Source organism: Xiphophorus couchianus, chromosome 5 (assembly GCF_001444195.1).
Source record: "Xiphophorus couchianus chromosome 5, X_couchianus-1.0, whole genome shotgun sequence".
NCBI lineage: Eukaryota > Metazoa > Chordata > Actinopteri > Cyprinodontiformes > Poeciliidae > Xiphophorus > Xiphophorus couchianus.
The window spans coordinates 22,854,912-22,868,684 of NC_040232.1; the positions used below are offsets into that span (position 1 = coordinate 22,854,912).

At 39.1% G+C, this 13,773-nt stretch overlaps 1 protein-coding gene across 6 annotated transcripts in view; it reads left to right on the forward strand.

Annotated features, from left to right (window-relative positions):
• ncalda (neurocalcin delta a) overlaps nucleotides 1-13,773 on the forward strand; it is a 70,110-nt gene that overhangs the window by 54,049 nt on the left and 2,288 nt on the right. For 3 of the 6 annotated variants that reach the window (XM_028017048.1, XM_028017046.1, XM_028017045.1), the window contains 3 exons: nucleotides 2,140-2,550; nucleotides 10,225-10,330; nucleotides 12,084-12,203. In XM_028017048.1, coding sequence (XP_027872849.1) covers nucleotides 2,173-2,550; nucleotides 10,225-10,330; nucleotides 12,084-12,181 — 582 coding nt within the window. In that variant the 5' untranslated portion in view covers nucleotides 2,140-2,172 and the 3' untranslated portion in view covers nucleotides 12,182-12,203. The remainder of the gene's footprint in view (nucleotides 1-2,139; nucleotides 2,551-10,224; nucleotides 10,331-12,083; nucleotides 12,204-13,773) is intronic. The other 3 variants (XM_028017050.1, XM_028017049.1, XM_028017051.1) reach the window with 1 other exon arrangement.

Below are 13,773 nucleotides of genomic sequence, written 5' to 3' on the forward strand. Positions count from 1 at the left end.
CACCAGTGTGCCTCTTTTCACTGTTCTGATCTCAGCAGGCTGACTTTCTGTCCGCGTCGCTCATGTCTCTCATTAGAAGTCCAACACTGCTGTGCGAACAAAAATACAGATTCAAAGCATTTTTATGAACGGAGCTACTTGGGAATTTCTGCCCATGATGTCACCGTAAAGCTGATTTGAAAATGAAACACTGTATAGTTTCTAGTGAGCGAGTTATTGTGATAAAGTACTTTGAGGTTTCGTCCTTGAGATGTTTTATGACTGTAATTTCCAGCTGACCTTTCTCCACTGTCAGCCTGCAGTCAGCCAGTGTTCCCTGAAAGACGACGTGTCACTTTATCCTCAATCAAAAGCTTGGTGGCCATCCTGTCTGGGTGAATATTTTAAGCAAATATTGATAGATATTTAACAAGAACTTATAAATTGAGTATAAACAGCACAAATGGGCATTGTAAAGCTGCATGAAGATCTGAACTGCAAACACAAACACTGTAGGCAACGTCTGGATGGGGAGAAATAGTTTCTCAAGAATTTATTAATGTGGAGGATCTTGTTTAAATACCTCATCTTACGTAATATTTGATGACACCACGTTTTCCTTCTTGTGCAACTCAGCCTAATTTGGTGTTCAATCGAGAGAGTTTAATGGGGTTATTAAAGGCACGGTGTGCATATGGTGCTGTGTTTACTCAGAGTACACAGATCTGCTTCCCGTGGAAAGCTCCAGGAGTTTGTATTTTATTCTGTCCAAATGAGGGTGTCTTTGAGGTGTTTTCATTTTTGGGTCATCCTTTGTGAAGTTTCCTATTTAACTATTCAAGTAGATCATTTTCCTGCCTCACATTTCAACACTTTTTTTTTATGTTAGCAAACTTTTGCTGGTTCTAGTTGCCTATAATGAATTGTGAACAGTCAGAAGCAGCAGATAAAAACTGAGCGTTGGGATGTAGTGAAAAATAAACTGGAAAAAAGTCTCATAATTAATCATTTATGTTTAAAGTAATGGTCCTGCCACATTATTGGATATGTATCTTTTGATTCAGTGGTGTAGTAATACACAGTAGCAAAGGAAAATCATTTTCCAGCTAAATCAAAGATTATATTATTTGGACACGTTGAAAGGTTTGGCCACAACACTGATTGGGTTCTCACACACCATGTCCACCGCACCACGTTTATGGAATCAACGTCACACAACGACCCAATAACATTGCTTAATTTCACACTAATCTGAGCTACCTGCATTGATGAAGACACACTGACCTCAGGATTCTTGAAACGGAAAGTCAAACTGACATCTTGGCCTACTTTCTGATTCATTTAGGTAATATTTGGTGACCCTCATAAATATCCATTCTATAAATTAGGATATTATTGAAAGTTTAATTAATTTCCAGAACTTTATCACTTTATGTAGGTTAATTACACACAGATAGGTATTTGAAAACCGGTGTTTCTGATTGCAGTTAATGAAAATTTCATATTTATATTAAAACATTGCTTCAGACCAATGAAACAAGATCTTTTAATACAGAAATGTAGCCTTAAAGAAAAGCATGTTCAGAAGGTACACTGAACACTCTTCAGGAATCTAAAAAAAAGTCAGAAATTGAAAAGAAAATCTTAAGAAATGTCAGAAATCTAACAAAAAAGTCTGAAATCTGAAAACATGTAAATCTGTGAAAAGTCACAAATTTAAAGGTAAAAGTGTTTTTTTGTTTTGTTTACCTGACTACTCAGCTTCATCCGAATGCACATTCTAATTTATTGAATATGACTGTAGAGAAAATTTCATTTGAAGATGGTCATTGTATGAAAAGTATCAACATTTATATAAAAAAGTAACATCACACAAACTAAAACTGCCCATCCCACTGCTAATTCCACACTCCTGATCCCAATACACTTGAACTACTCAGAACAGAAACGCATGAAAAGTGACAGATTCTTGTTAGACAAAATCCACCTTTATTTCCTCACCTTTAGACCTGCGTAACATGCATTTATCAAAATTCAACATTTCAAAAGAACATGTAAACTTTGAACTGTTCTCCTGAGATGAAAGCTATTAGTCCTGAAGTGTATGCTAACTGTGGCGTCCTGAATTCAAACCGTCTTTCCTCTGTGTCTCCCACCCAGCAGCGAGCTGAGTGACTGACAGGACAAGCAGACATGGGGAAGCAGAACAGCAAGCTCCGTCCCGAGGTGATGCAGGACCTGCTGGAGAGCACAGACTTCACCGAGCACGAGATCCAGGAGTGGTACAAGGGCTTCCTGAGGGACTGCCCCAGCGGGAACCTGTCCATGGAGGAGTTCAAGAAGATTTACGGGAACTTCTTTCCGTACGGAGACGCTTCCAAGTTCGCCGAGCACGTCTTTCGCACTTTCGACGCCAACGGTGACGGGACGATAGATTTTAGGGAGTTTATCATCGCTTTGAGTGTGACGTCCCGCGGCAAGCTGGAGCAGAAGCTGAAGTGGGCCTTCAGTATGTACGACCTGGACGGGAACGGGTACATCAGTAAAGCTGAGATGTTGGAGATTGTACAGGTGAGTGTCTCGCATCATATTTAACCAGCTGCAGACAGTACAGAAAGCGTTCTAAAATTCCCCGATTGTGCCTTCACTGACTTTGAGGGAACACATGTAAGAACTAGAACTTTGTCTAAGAAACAGCGCTGTAGCTGCATCCGTAACACAGTCTGTGTTTGATACTGTGAGCCTCTGCTGATATTTTAAGAACAGAATACCCAGGAAGTGAGAGGAAGTTCTGAAAGACATGGAGCTGGTTGTGGCTCTTTCTACCACGTGGCTTCTGGGAGATAAGTCGTTCTAGATCCCGCTTTTAGCGAGCATTGAAAGCTTTAATGACATGTTTCGTCGATGTAGAAACTCTTTTTGCCTCTAAGCTCTGACTGCCACTGCCCTGTTTGCCACACCATGTTTTTAAAGTTCTATCTGATTATAGCTTTTAAAGGTGGACGTTAAGGGGCAGAGAGTACTCCGAGGCCTTGTCCACACATAGCCGGGTCTTCATAAAAACAAATGTCTTCACCACACCGTTTAAATAAATAGTATGGCACACGCTGGATCGGTTTAAGGAGAGTTTTCTTCCACATGAACCCGGACAAATCCGCTCCTGAATGTTGTTTTAAATATGCTAGACCCGTAGGGGGAAGTGTAATGCAAAGCTGAAACCTGTCAGCCAATCATATTGCTTCAAAGCAATCAGGACTTCCTGTCAGGAATTAAACATGGCACCAGTAGGTTCATTGATGTGGACAAATATGTAGGTTGAACTACTTTTAAATAGCCTATTAGGATATCAAGTTAGTAAGTCGAGACGATGTTGACTGGGAATCATGTCAAAGCAAGTAAGTGGATATATTGGTGCATTATTTGTCATAGACCCTAAATCTTTGTTTTCCTATGAACACAAATGCAGCATTTTGTCAAATCTCCACTTTGGTCGGAGTTTTTATAAATATTCATTTTTAGTGATATGAAGTTTTTTGCGTTAATGAAAAATCAAGATGCATAAAAATTTGTTTTCCCAGATACCCGCGTGTCGACTATAGGCCAAAGACTACTTAACATTTTTACAAATCCAAAATGTGACTAAAATACACATTTTATTTACCAAAAATGTAGAATTAAATATTCTATTTTGGCAATAAATTGCCAACAATGTTGATAATTTTTTAATTCTGTTTATTTTACAGCTTAGAGTGAATTTCTTTTTGTTAAACATGCGTTTTTGTGCTCTGAGCTTTGCCCACAGGATAGCTTCTTTTTGATTCCTCTACACTAACTAATAAGCTCAAGACTGTTCGTACCCGGCAAATTTACACCTAGGTGTTTTTCATGTAACCAAGATGGGTTTTTTTCTGATAGGAAATGACCTTTGTGCCCTTATGCAAGGCACTTGACCCCAGGTTGTCTACTGATCTGTGTATCAGTGTTAAGTAGGGTTATTCTAGCTGAGTGAGACATGTAGTGTACGAGCCCTTTGAGCGGTCAGCGGCTCTAGAAAACTGCGAAGTTCAGTCCATATGATTTCATCAGTGAGCTGCTGATGTCACTTCCTTTTTTAATTATTTACCTAAACCAGTCTCTGCTGGGAGCAAAAACACATTATCCAAATGTAGTGGTTCTTAAATACTACTGAGTGGAATCATTTTTAAGTTTATGTTTTATATGGTGGAGAAAAGTTTTAAAAATCATCAAAAGCTCAAAATGATTCTGACCTTCCTGACGATGATGAGTGTATGTAAACTTCTGGCTGGGACTGTAGCTCATGCGGCTGGTTTTACTTCCTGATCACTTTATGACTCGGTGTCTTTCTAATATTCAGTGAAATTGTTTCCTGTGACTGTTTATGCCTGTTGGTACATGTATGAACATTTTAACCTTAAATTAAGCCTCCTTCACGTTTTTCAAGGCATCTGCAGAAAGTTAAAGGAAAGAGATCTGACATGTGTTCCATGTTCTTACCTTAACCTTACCCAGACTACAGTGAGTCACACCTCGACCTGTCACTTCCTTCTGCAGCCTAATGACATCAACCTTCTGCCTACTTCCCATTAGAATCTTAAACTGTTTGCAAAGATTAAAGCGCTGAACGCAGTGACTCAGATTCTTGTGTCAAGCTTTTCTCCAGGCTTACCTGCTCAAACGAGGGAGAACATGACTAGTAGATATATCTGCATCTATTTACTAAATTATGTAACTGCAGCTAACAGAGAATGGATTTTCTTCTTACTGTAGCTATAACTCAAATTCAAAATTTCATTATGATATGTTGTGGTATCTAATGCCGTAGCGATGGAAGAGATAATAAAAACAAAATGCACCAGTCTCTGTTTGCTACAAATCTTTACTACATCCAATCAGAGGAGGATGTAGTAAAGTTCTTGGTTCTTTAGACCAAGAACTGGTCTAAAATAAAACTTTCCCATTATTATAATCATCATTACAGGCTTTTTTTTAGCACACTGGTTGCACGTAGTGTCACTTGACAACACATAAATAACTGCATCCAACCATATTTTGGAATATATTGATATTTGTGGGTCTTCTCACAGAAACAACAGTGGCAAAAATGCTAATCAGTCAGTTTATCATCATCACATTAATATGAAAAAAAGTAAGAAAAAAAATTGTATACTAGAATAAAGTCATAATGCGAGAATATAGTCGTTGGACAATGAAGTAGAAATAATACAGGAATAAAGTTGTAATAAGATAAGAGAGAAATACTGTATGTAGTAATAGTATGAGAACAAAGTCATAATATTAGAAAAATTAAGTAGTAATTTTATGATAACTACTAAACAAAATACAGTAAAAAATTAACATGAGGAATACTGAGCGTCTTGTGAAGTTATATTTTGGCATCGAATTTACAGGACTTACTTTTACTATCAGTGCCACCAAAATGCTTTATTTCTCAATATTTCAACAACTTATTGCTGGCATAACAAGGAATGTTTCAATATTCTAAAGGTGGAGTTGGGAGCCTGAATATTTTAGAGCTAAATTGGGCCTTTCACTTTCTAAAAACCTTTCACACCAACCTGCGGTGATTAATTGTGTTTGCACTAATCTGAGGGTCCAAGCATATATCGCACATTCATCATTTCTTCTCAGTATTGTAGTTTTTCTGCATCAAACAGCAGCAAAAAGGTCTTCTGTACCTTTTACCTCTCCTTTTACCTTTATCTGATTCGAATGCTTTCGGTTCTGGTTCCTGCAGTTTGAAACTCACCTGAAGTATGTTAGGTATTAAAAAGCACCTGGTTTGAATTACGTGCTTTAGAAGGACATAATGATTGTTGTTTTTAATCTTCATTTTGGACAGCTTGCTATTCAGATTTTGCTTTTTGTGATGAGTAGCCACAGCCGCGTGACTGCTGCCACTTTCCGATGCCTCACCCAGAGGACCCTGCCATCCCTCCCACTGATGCTTTTATGTTTCGCTGGACACCGGCCGCCATTGGCCAGTGACGGAGAACTCCAGCTCTCTCCCACTATTTAATGCTCTCTCCTGCAGAGAGCGTGTAAACGCTGCTGATGCCCGTAATTAGCCTTGCTGTGGGAGTAATTGAATGGGACAGATCAGAGTCGGCACGGCTCTTCAGACAATGGTCGAAAGCCGAACACAGAAACGCATAAAGCCACATCATCCACTCATCAGCAGTTGATATCTCACGCCTGCATGTCTTTCATCTGGAAGGCTGTGCTGTCAGCAGAGCAGACGGATGCAGGGCGGAGATAATTGTTCCTGCTGGCATGGAGGGAGGGGGCATTCAGACAGGTCATCTGGTGAGGCAGAAGAAAGCAGTTCAGTGGAAGAGAATCATTCACATTTAGCTAGAGCAGTTCAGACTGGCTTTATCTTGCTCTGATGACACTGTTGACTGATTGATGGCAACTCTTCCTTTTGCCTTTCCACTTCTTAAAACTCTGACTGAGCCACCCAGGCAGAACCGCTGCTAGTCCGTTCAGTTCACCCAACTGCTAGTCAGTGTGGTTAGCATTTCCTCTCGTTAGAAAGAGACCTTTGTGGTTAGGAACAAGCGCGCTGTTTGCCAAGTGTTTTTACATGAGTTCTATGTTACTGGATACTTTATGTTTTCAAAGGTGTGTATATATGTACTGTATATGTATATTGAAAGAAATTGATTTGGAAAAAAAAATCTTTTGCCTCATTTTGTTATCCTCATGTGCAGGAAGAAACCCTGGCTTCTTTTTGGTATGTTTGGTATTCAGTGTTTTCTTTTCAGAATTGTTATAAGCAGAGTTCATTTATGGTGGGTCGTGTGATTATGGAGATGATTATGCAAAGAAGGATTCTTCATAAAATCAAGAAGTTGATGGTCAACCCTGACCATCCTCTTCATCAGACTGCCTTGAGAATACAGAGTATCTTCAGTCAGAGGCTTCTTCAGATTCGCTATAATACAGACTGCTACAGGAGATGTTTCCTGCCAACAGCCACCACCATCTACAATAACTCTTTGAAGAATCTGAATTAATGAGCAACAATATTTCATTTCCTTTTGGGATTAATGAAGTAAATTTGAATTTGAAGGGAGCTGAAGGTGAACATTTCAGAGAGGCTCCACAAGCTGACAGCACGTAAAACAGCAACACTGAAGTCTTTAAATTCAAAGGTTTTATTCATCAGGGCATACAGTGGCAGAAAAAAACATTTGCCGCCTTCAGGATTGTTCCTCTTAAGGTTTTCAAATCATAAAAAAGTATCATCCAAGAAAATATGAGTTAAAGAAAAAAATAAAAGTAGTTTTATTTATTAAGATTAACTTTCTCAATCAACTGTGGCTTTGTGTGAAAATGTAATTGCCCCCAAAACCTCCAAAGTGGTTTGAGGCAATAACTGCCATGAGTCTCTAAAGTCCTCAGTTAACCCACTCAGTCTGCTGCAGAATGGTTTTCCTTTCTCAGTATTCAAGGAATTGAAATGTGTTTAAGGTCACATTATCTCTTCTGGATAAATGACAAAAATGATATCTCTTTTCTCTTATGGACTTTTACTAGGCCACTCTAAAACTTAGAAATAGTTTTTGACAAGTGTGAGACAAGTTTATATGTTCTTTTTTAGTATTAGGGCTGCTTTTTGAGATATATCTGCCTACTTCATGTTGTCAGATCAGTTCTATTTAAATGATGTCTTGATTCTTTTAGTCTGATGTTATTTAGGCTTGGCTGTAAAAATGTGAAACTGGAACAAAACATGCATGATTTGACAGGGAATAGCTACAGTATATTCTCACATAGCTGGTTTGGATAGTTTTTCTTCCCCTTTTAATAAATGAAACCATTATTTGACAGAACTTTTTTGCTTACTCTGGCTATTTTTATTAATTTCCCAACAGCACATTTTATTCATTGAATGTTTTGAAACATTTAAGCAAAGGGGGGAAAAGCAACAACTCAAGAAATGTGTAAAAATGACGTAGTTTTTTAACACTGGTTTAAAATCAGATTTTGAAAGTGACTGTCTGTTGCCTTATCTTCATAAAATATGGCAAATTCTAGACTTTTCAACCTCACAAACTTTCTAAAAGTCAAAAGTCTTTGACTTCTCACACTCAGAAATTTTGACGTTTTTTTTCTTGAAAATTTAATTCCATAATTTGAGTTTTTTTCTAGAAAATGTTTTGACTTTGCAAACTGAGAAGTGTTCTTGTTATGTCTTGAAGATTTCTGAGATTAATCTCAAAATTTGGAAATTTGATAAATGCTATCTACCTACAAGGGCCCTACTGCTCTGGTCCAGAAGTTACATAAAGAGAGACAAAAACTGAACTGGACTGATTGAATTTGTGAGTGAGTGCGCCCCCTGAGGGCGAGACTCTGCACACAGTTGGCGCGTCTCATCTTCAGTGGGAAATGTGATTTTGATCATACAAACGTCTGAGATGACACAGCATCAAATAGACACCAGCTCCCTGTTGGGGGATTTGCAGCATTTGGAGATCTCAGGGAATGAATTCAGAGTAAATCGAGTTAAGATGACACGCGGTGCACTTCCCATCATTTCACTCCTTATTGTCATGTAGGGATTTAGGAACTAGATCCGGTGTGAGTGTGTTTCTCCAGATAGGGCCGACAGCTGACTGTGACATTGGCTAAACGTCCTGAACACTCATCAGATAATAACGGAGCCGGCTCTCTGCTGAAATCAGGCCCTGATATTAAGTGTCAGTGTTGGTTGTCCCTCCGCTCCTCTCTGACCCGGCTGCTCCTCCATCCTGCTTCTGGGTAATAGGCAGCATAATCAACACCTATATGGAGCTCTGGCTGGCCTGTAATCACAATCAGCCCTGCTCTGCTCACATGTCAGCTCCCATTCCCCTCAAACCCACCTCCCTATTAAAGGCACAGAGAGTGGGCTGTGATTCCACTGTTTACTTCCAAACAGCCTGCCATGCAGCACGGAGCAGGGGGAGACACAACACGGGTAAATAGTCTGTCAGGGATTGTGTGCGTGCATATGTTTGTCTACCTAAGCCGCGAATGTCCATTCGCAGAGCAGCGGAGCGGAGCCAACAGAATGGCTTCATACTGGAATGATGTTCGTTCACTCCGAATGAGACGGGATGTAAACTGCTAGTAAACTGTTGCAATGAGGAGCAAATCAGTTCATCATATTGTGAATGAAAACAAACGCAATTATTTCCATTTTGCAGGATTTATCATTTTTCTCTTTCTACAAAAAACTGGATGATAAAAGTCTTCAGTCTGGTGTTTTGGTCTGGAGTAGACCCATATTTTAAGGGACAGTTTTTGTCTACAGAGACTTTATAATTCATTTTATTTGTTGTTTCTTGGTTCTTTTGTTTATTTATTTTGGATATGTAAAAAGTCTTGCCGTTCCAGTGTTAAATGTTCATTAGAACTGAAAGTTTATTGACCTTTAAGAATGTGTTCTTGCATTATTGTGCCATTACCATCGTATTACTTGAAAAGCGTCTCCAAACAACAATATTATGGTTTATTACAATAACTTCTCCAGTTGTCGGGCCAGTGCTGTTCTGAAAATGGTTTTCTATCAGCAGAAGCTTCACATGCTGCAGTCATAACACTCGATTCACATTTTTAATATGTTCTGCTAATGAAAAGATTCTGGTGTAATGACACTTTACACACAAAACACACTGTTATACCTGGAGTGTTCAGCTGACCTCACAGTCATGTTAGCTCAGCCTCCTCATGATTGTGGGAGGAAGCCGGAGTACCTGCAGAGAACACACACATTTACTGGGAGAACATGCAAACTCCATGCAGGAAGACCCCAGGCTGGGATTTGAACCCAGGACCTTCTTGCTGCTAGGCAACAGCACCACCCGCTGTGCCACATAATGACATGAAGTTCTTCTGCCTGGAAACAGTTTTGCTTTAATATGGGTGAGACGTCTGTGGACTTCTGATCATTTCAATGTTTTCTGAAATCACACAGCTTATACATGTTACCATGGAACATAACTGAGTTCATGTTTGTTTCAGTCTTCTCTCTTTCTGGATGTTTTTGTGACGTACTGCGTACAGTTAGAAGAAACAATGGAAATTCCTGTGAATAAGATTTTAAAGAGAAACATTTCAATAAAATGTCAACAAGCCCTGGATGCACTTAGACAGCAGAGCTGCCTTATGAATCATTCAAATGTTCCTCCAACAGCAATGTGTCCTTTTCTTTAGGCGATATATAAGATGGTGTCGTCTGTGATGAAGATGCCTGAGGACGAGTCGACGCCTGAGAAGAGGACGGAGAAGATCTTCAGGCAGATGGACACCAACAGAGACGGTGAGTTTGTCTTATACAATATTGGTTTTTTATTGGGTCTTCATATATTATCCTCAGACTCTGGGATCAGTGGCCTCCCTCAGAAAGAACTGGTTTAATGAACTGTTTGTAAAACACAGCTGGAAACATTCCTGTAGGTGTCTCAGAGTTCATCTGAAGAGAAGCAGAAGGAGGCTCTCTTCTCGTTTCAGCTAAAAAAAAAAAAAAAAACAACTAAAAAAAACATGATAAAGAAAATAAGTTTTCTTTTCACACAACACTAATCATGGATCAGTATGAGAATCATAGCCTCTGAGAAAAATGACCAAAATTTCATGGTATCAAACTATTTAACCGCAATTTATTAATAATAATAATAATAATAATAATGAAAAGTTGAAGATGATGTAATTAATTTAATTTACAACAGAGATGCTGTAATTATTTCCACTGTGGCCAAGACTGTATACAATATCGATTGTTACGGTATTAATTATCTATAAACATACATATGTAATTCTGATTTTACATGTATGGACTAGGACAAATATGCAGAATAAGCACCTGCTAAAGTTGTGTCAACTTAAGCACTGAATAATGTAGCTTTGTTATTAGCTTGTTAATAAGTCAGGCTATCTGCTCAGGTAGCAATAACATCAAGTATTTGAGAATTGTGAAGTTAGTACATTTTTTACATATAGGAATATGGATCATTGTACTACAATTTGTATTTTTAAAATATATATTTTTTTAGAGACTAGGGCACCAAAATGTTTCTTTTTAAAAATCGGCAATCGGCCAGAAAACTGCAATTGGTGCACCTGCAGTGAAAAATATTAAAATAAATGTAAAAAAACCAACAATAATTCAAAGATTGAAACGTAGCAAAGCAGCCATCTCTGTTTCAGTGTCCTATATTCCCACCATGACTCTCCATGGTTCTCCATAGTGACATAATGACTCTAATGTACACAAGAATGTAAAAAGAAATCACAGGAATATGAAAATGGATTTAAAAAGGGAAGTTAAGGAACTAATAAAGGAGGGAAATGAACCAGAAATAAATACATGTGATATCCAATGAGTCAGATCAATAAATGTGTCTTTCAGTTACAATGTTTTGAGAAAATGTATATATTGAGCCAGTTAACGGTTTTTGTGCCAGTTGCAGACGTTGCTAGTTTCATTCCACTTCCTGTTGAAAATTTGCAGTATCGTCCTCTGAAATCTCACAGACTAGTTCTGCAGCTGAACTCAAACAGGAACTGGAATCTCCCTCACTCCAAGATCAGACTTTCTTTCCTCTGTTTACATTTTTCTGAGAGTCCTAACAGTTTGTGACGGTAGAATTGGGACACATGAGCTTCACACACACCAAACCAAAGCGAATCAACCGTGATGCTTTAAACGTGACGTGTAAAGCTGTTAAAACAGACATGATGTGAGGGAGCAGAACCAGGAAGTACTTTTTTGTCCTCTCACGAGGAGGAGGAGGAATGGGTAGCTTCTATGGAAGAAGCCAGAGTCTGAGGGTGATTTAAACATCCAAACACCGCCACCTGGTGGCCATTCCTGAGCACTAAAAATCCAGGGCTCGTAGAGAATCCCTAAGAAAGTAACTTTGCCAAAGTCACATAAAAGTCAGTGTTTCTTTTATGTGATTGAGTTTTTTCATCCTCAAATTTTCACATGATCATTTGAAACATTTCCTGCTTTCTTGCTTCTGCTGCTGTGTGTGTGTGCTGTGTGTGTGTGCATGTGTGTGTGCATACAGGTAAACTGTCTCTGGAAGAGTTCATCAAAGGAGCAAAAAGTGACCCGTCCATCGTCCGCCTGCTGCAGTGCGACCCCAGCAGCGCCGGCCAGTTCTAAACCCGAGGCAGCGCCGCGATCTGTAAGCCTCACACTCCATCAGGCTCTTCCACTAAAAGTTCGTTAGAGGACGGGTGATGAAGCGCGGGAACGCCTCATCGGTTCAGAGTCGTGCGAACCTGACTGATGTAGCCGAGGCAGGGCAGAGCTCCAGCCTCACTAGCTGTTCTCTTCTCCCACGATGCTGGTTCCTCCCCGGCAGCCAGCCCTGCTGATGTGGGAGGGCTCATCTGCAGCGCTGTAGGAGGTGACCTGGTAGGCTGGAGCTAAGCCTGCAGAAAAATCGATTTAAAGCCCTGAAATGTCATTTATAGCCATTTGTGAAATGTTACTTTATCGGATAAAAAGTGTATTGGTACAGTTTTATTTTAAAGTCGTATTTTCACCATCTCTGCTTAGACAGGCAGGTCTAGGTTGATCAGATTCACGTTTTCTGTAGCATATTGTAAACGTTTCCCAGAGTGCAGCCTAACAAACAGTGAACACTGCAAAAACACAAAATCTCACCAAATTTATTTTTTTAATCCGGTTTCTAGTGTAAATAAAACAAAACTAACATACAAATAACTTTTCAGCAAGTTATAGGTCAGTGGTGTCCAAACCTTTTGCCCATGAGGCCAAAATTGGCAAATAGAAACTACTAGCAGGCCACAAAATTCACTCAATTTAAAATGCAACAAGGAGTTTATTGTGATTTTTCTTGTTTTAAACTTTACCTGCTTGAAAGTAAACAATATTTTTATGAAATCTATAAATCCTTAATGATCCAAAATGGAAACAAAAAACTTTGGGCTGTTGCCTTGTTAAAAGACAATTTACAATGTTTTTTTCGTCGTCAGTTGTTTTCTATTTTGTCAGTAAGTTTTTTACCGTTGTTGACTCGTTGTCATGGGGCCAATCATAATCATTTCAAGGGCCACAAATGGCCCGAATGCCACACTGTGGACACCAATGATATATCAGCTTCTTTTAAGTAAATAATAATTTAATAAATACTAGTTCCACTGGCAGATTGTTTTACTTTTAACATGGGAAAAATGTCTTGCAAGTGAAATAAGTTCTCAGTTGAACTGCTTTTTTATCCATGTTAAAGAATTATTTACTAAAAACAAGCTCCCACATCTTGATGAAAACTTACTTGTAGGTTAATTTTTTCCCCATTTCAAGTGTGCTAAACTAGAAAGTAGATCAACAATAACTGAATAATTAGTTTTTGCAGTTAAAGACATTTTCTCATTTCTCCAATGCTGAATGAAAAAAAAAAAGAAACACTGTGGAGAAAAATAGGGGGGGGGGGAGGTCGCTTTTCATGCAGCTCCTTTTAACATAATGGGTTCAGCAGCACTTTTTAACAGTGAGTTTGGTGAGATATTACCTTCCACTCACTCAGGGTGAAGTGTGAGTTTGCTCTAACAGGTATTGGGAAAGCGGTGTGACCTCAGTGTGAGTCAGTGGATTCCCAGCCGTGGTGATTAACACGAGGCCCGTTTCCCAGCCAGACCTCACTGAGTGATGCTGCAGACCGACTGCAACTTGGTGAAAGCATCCTGTCACTGCGCCATAACAATAACACTGATATGCAGCGTGTCGTC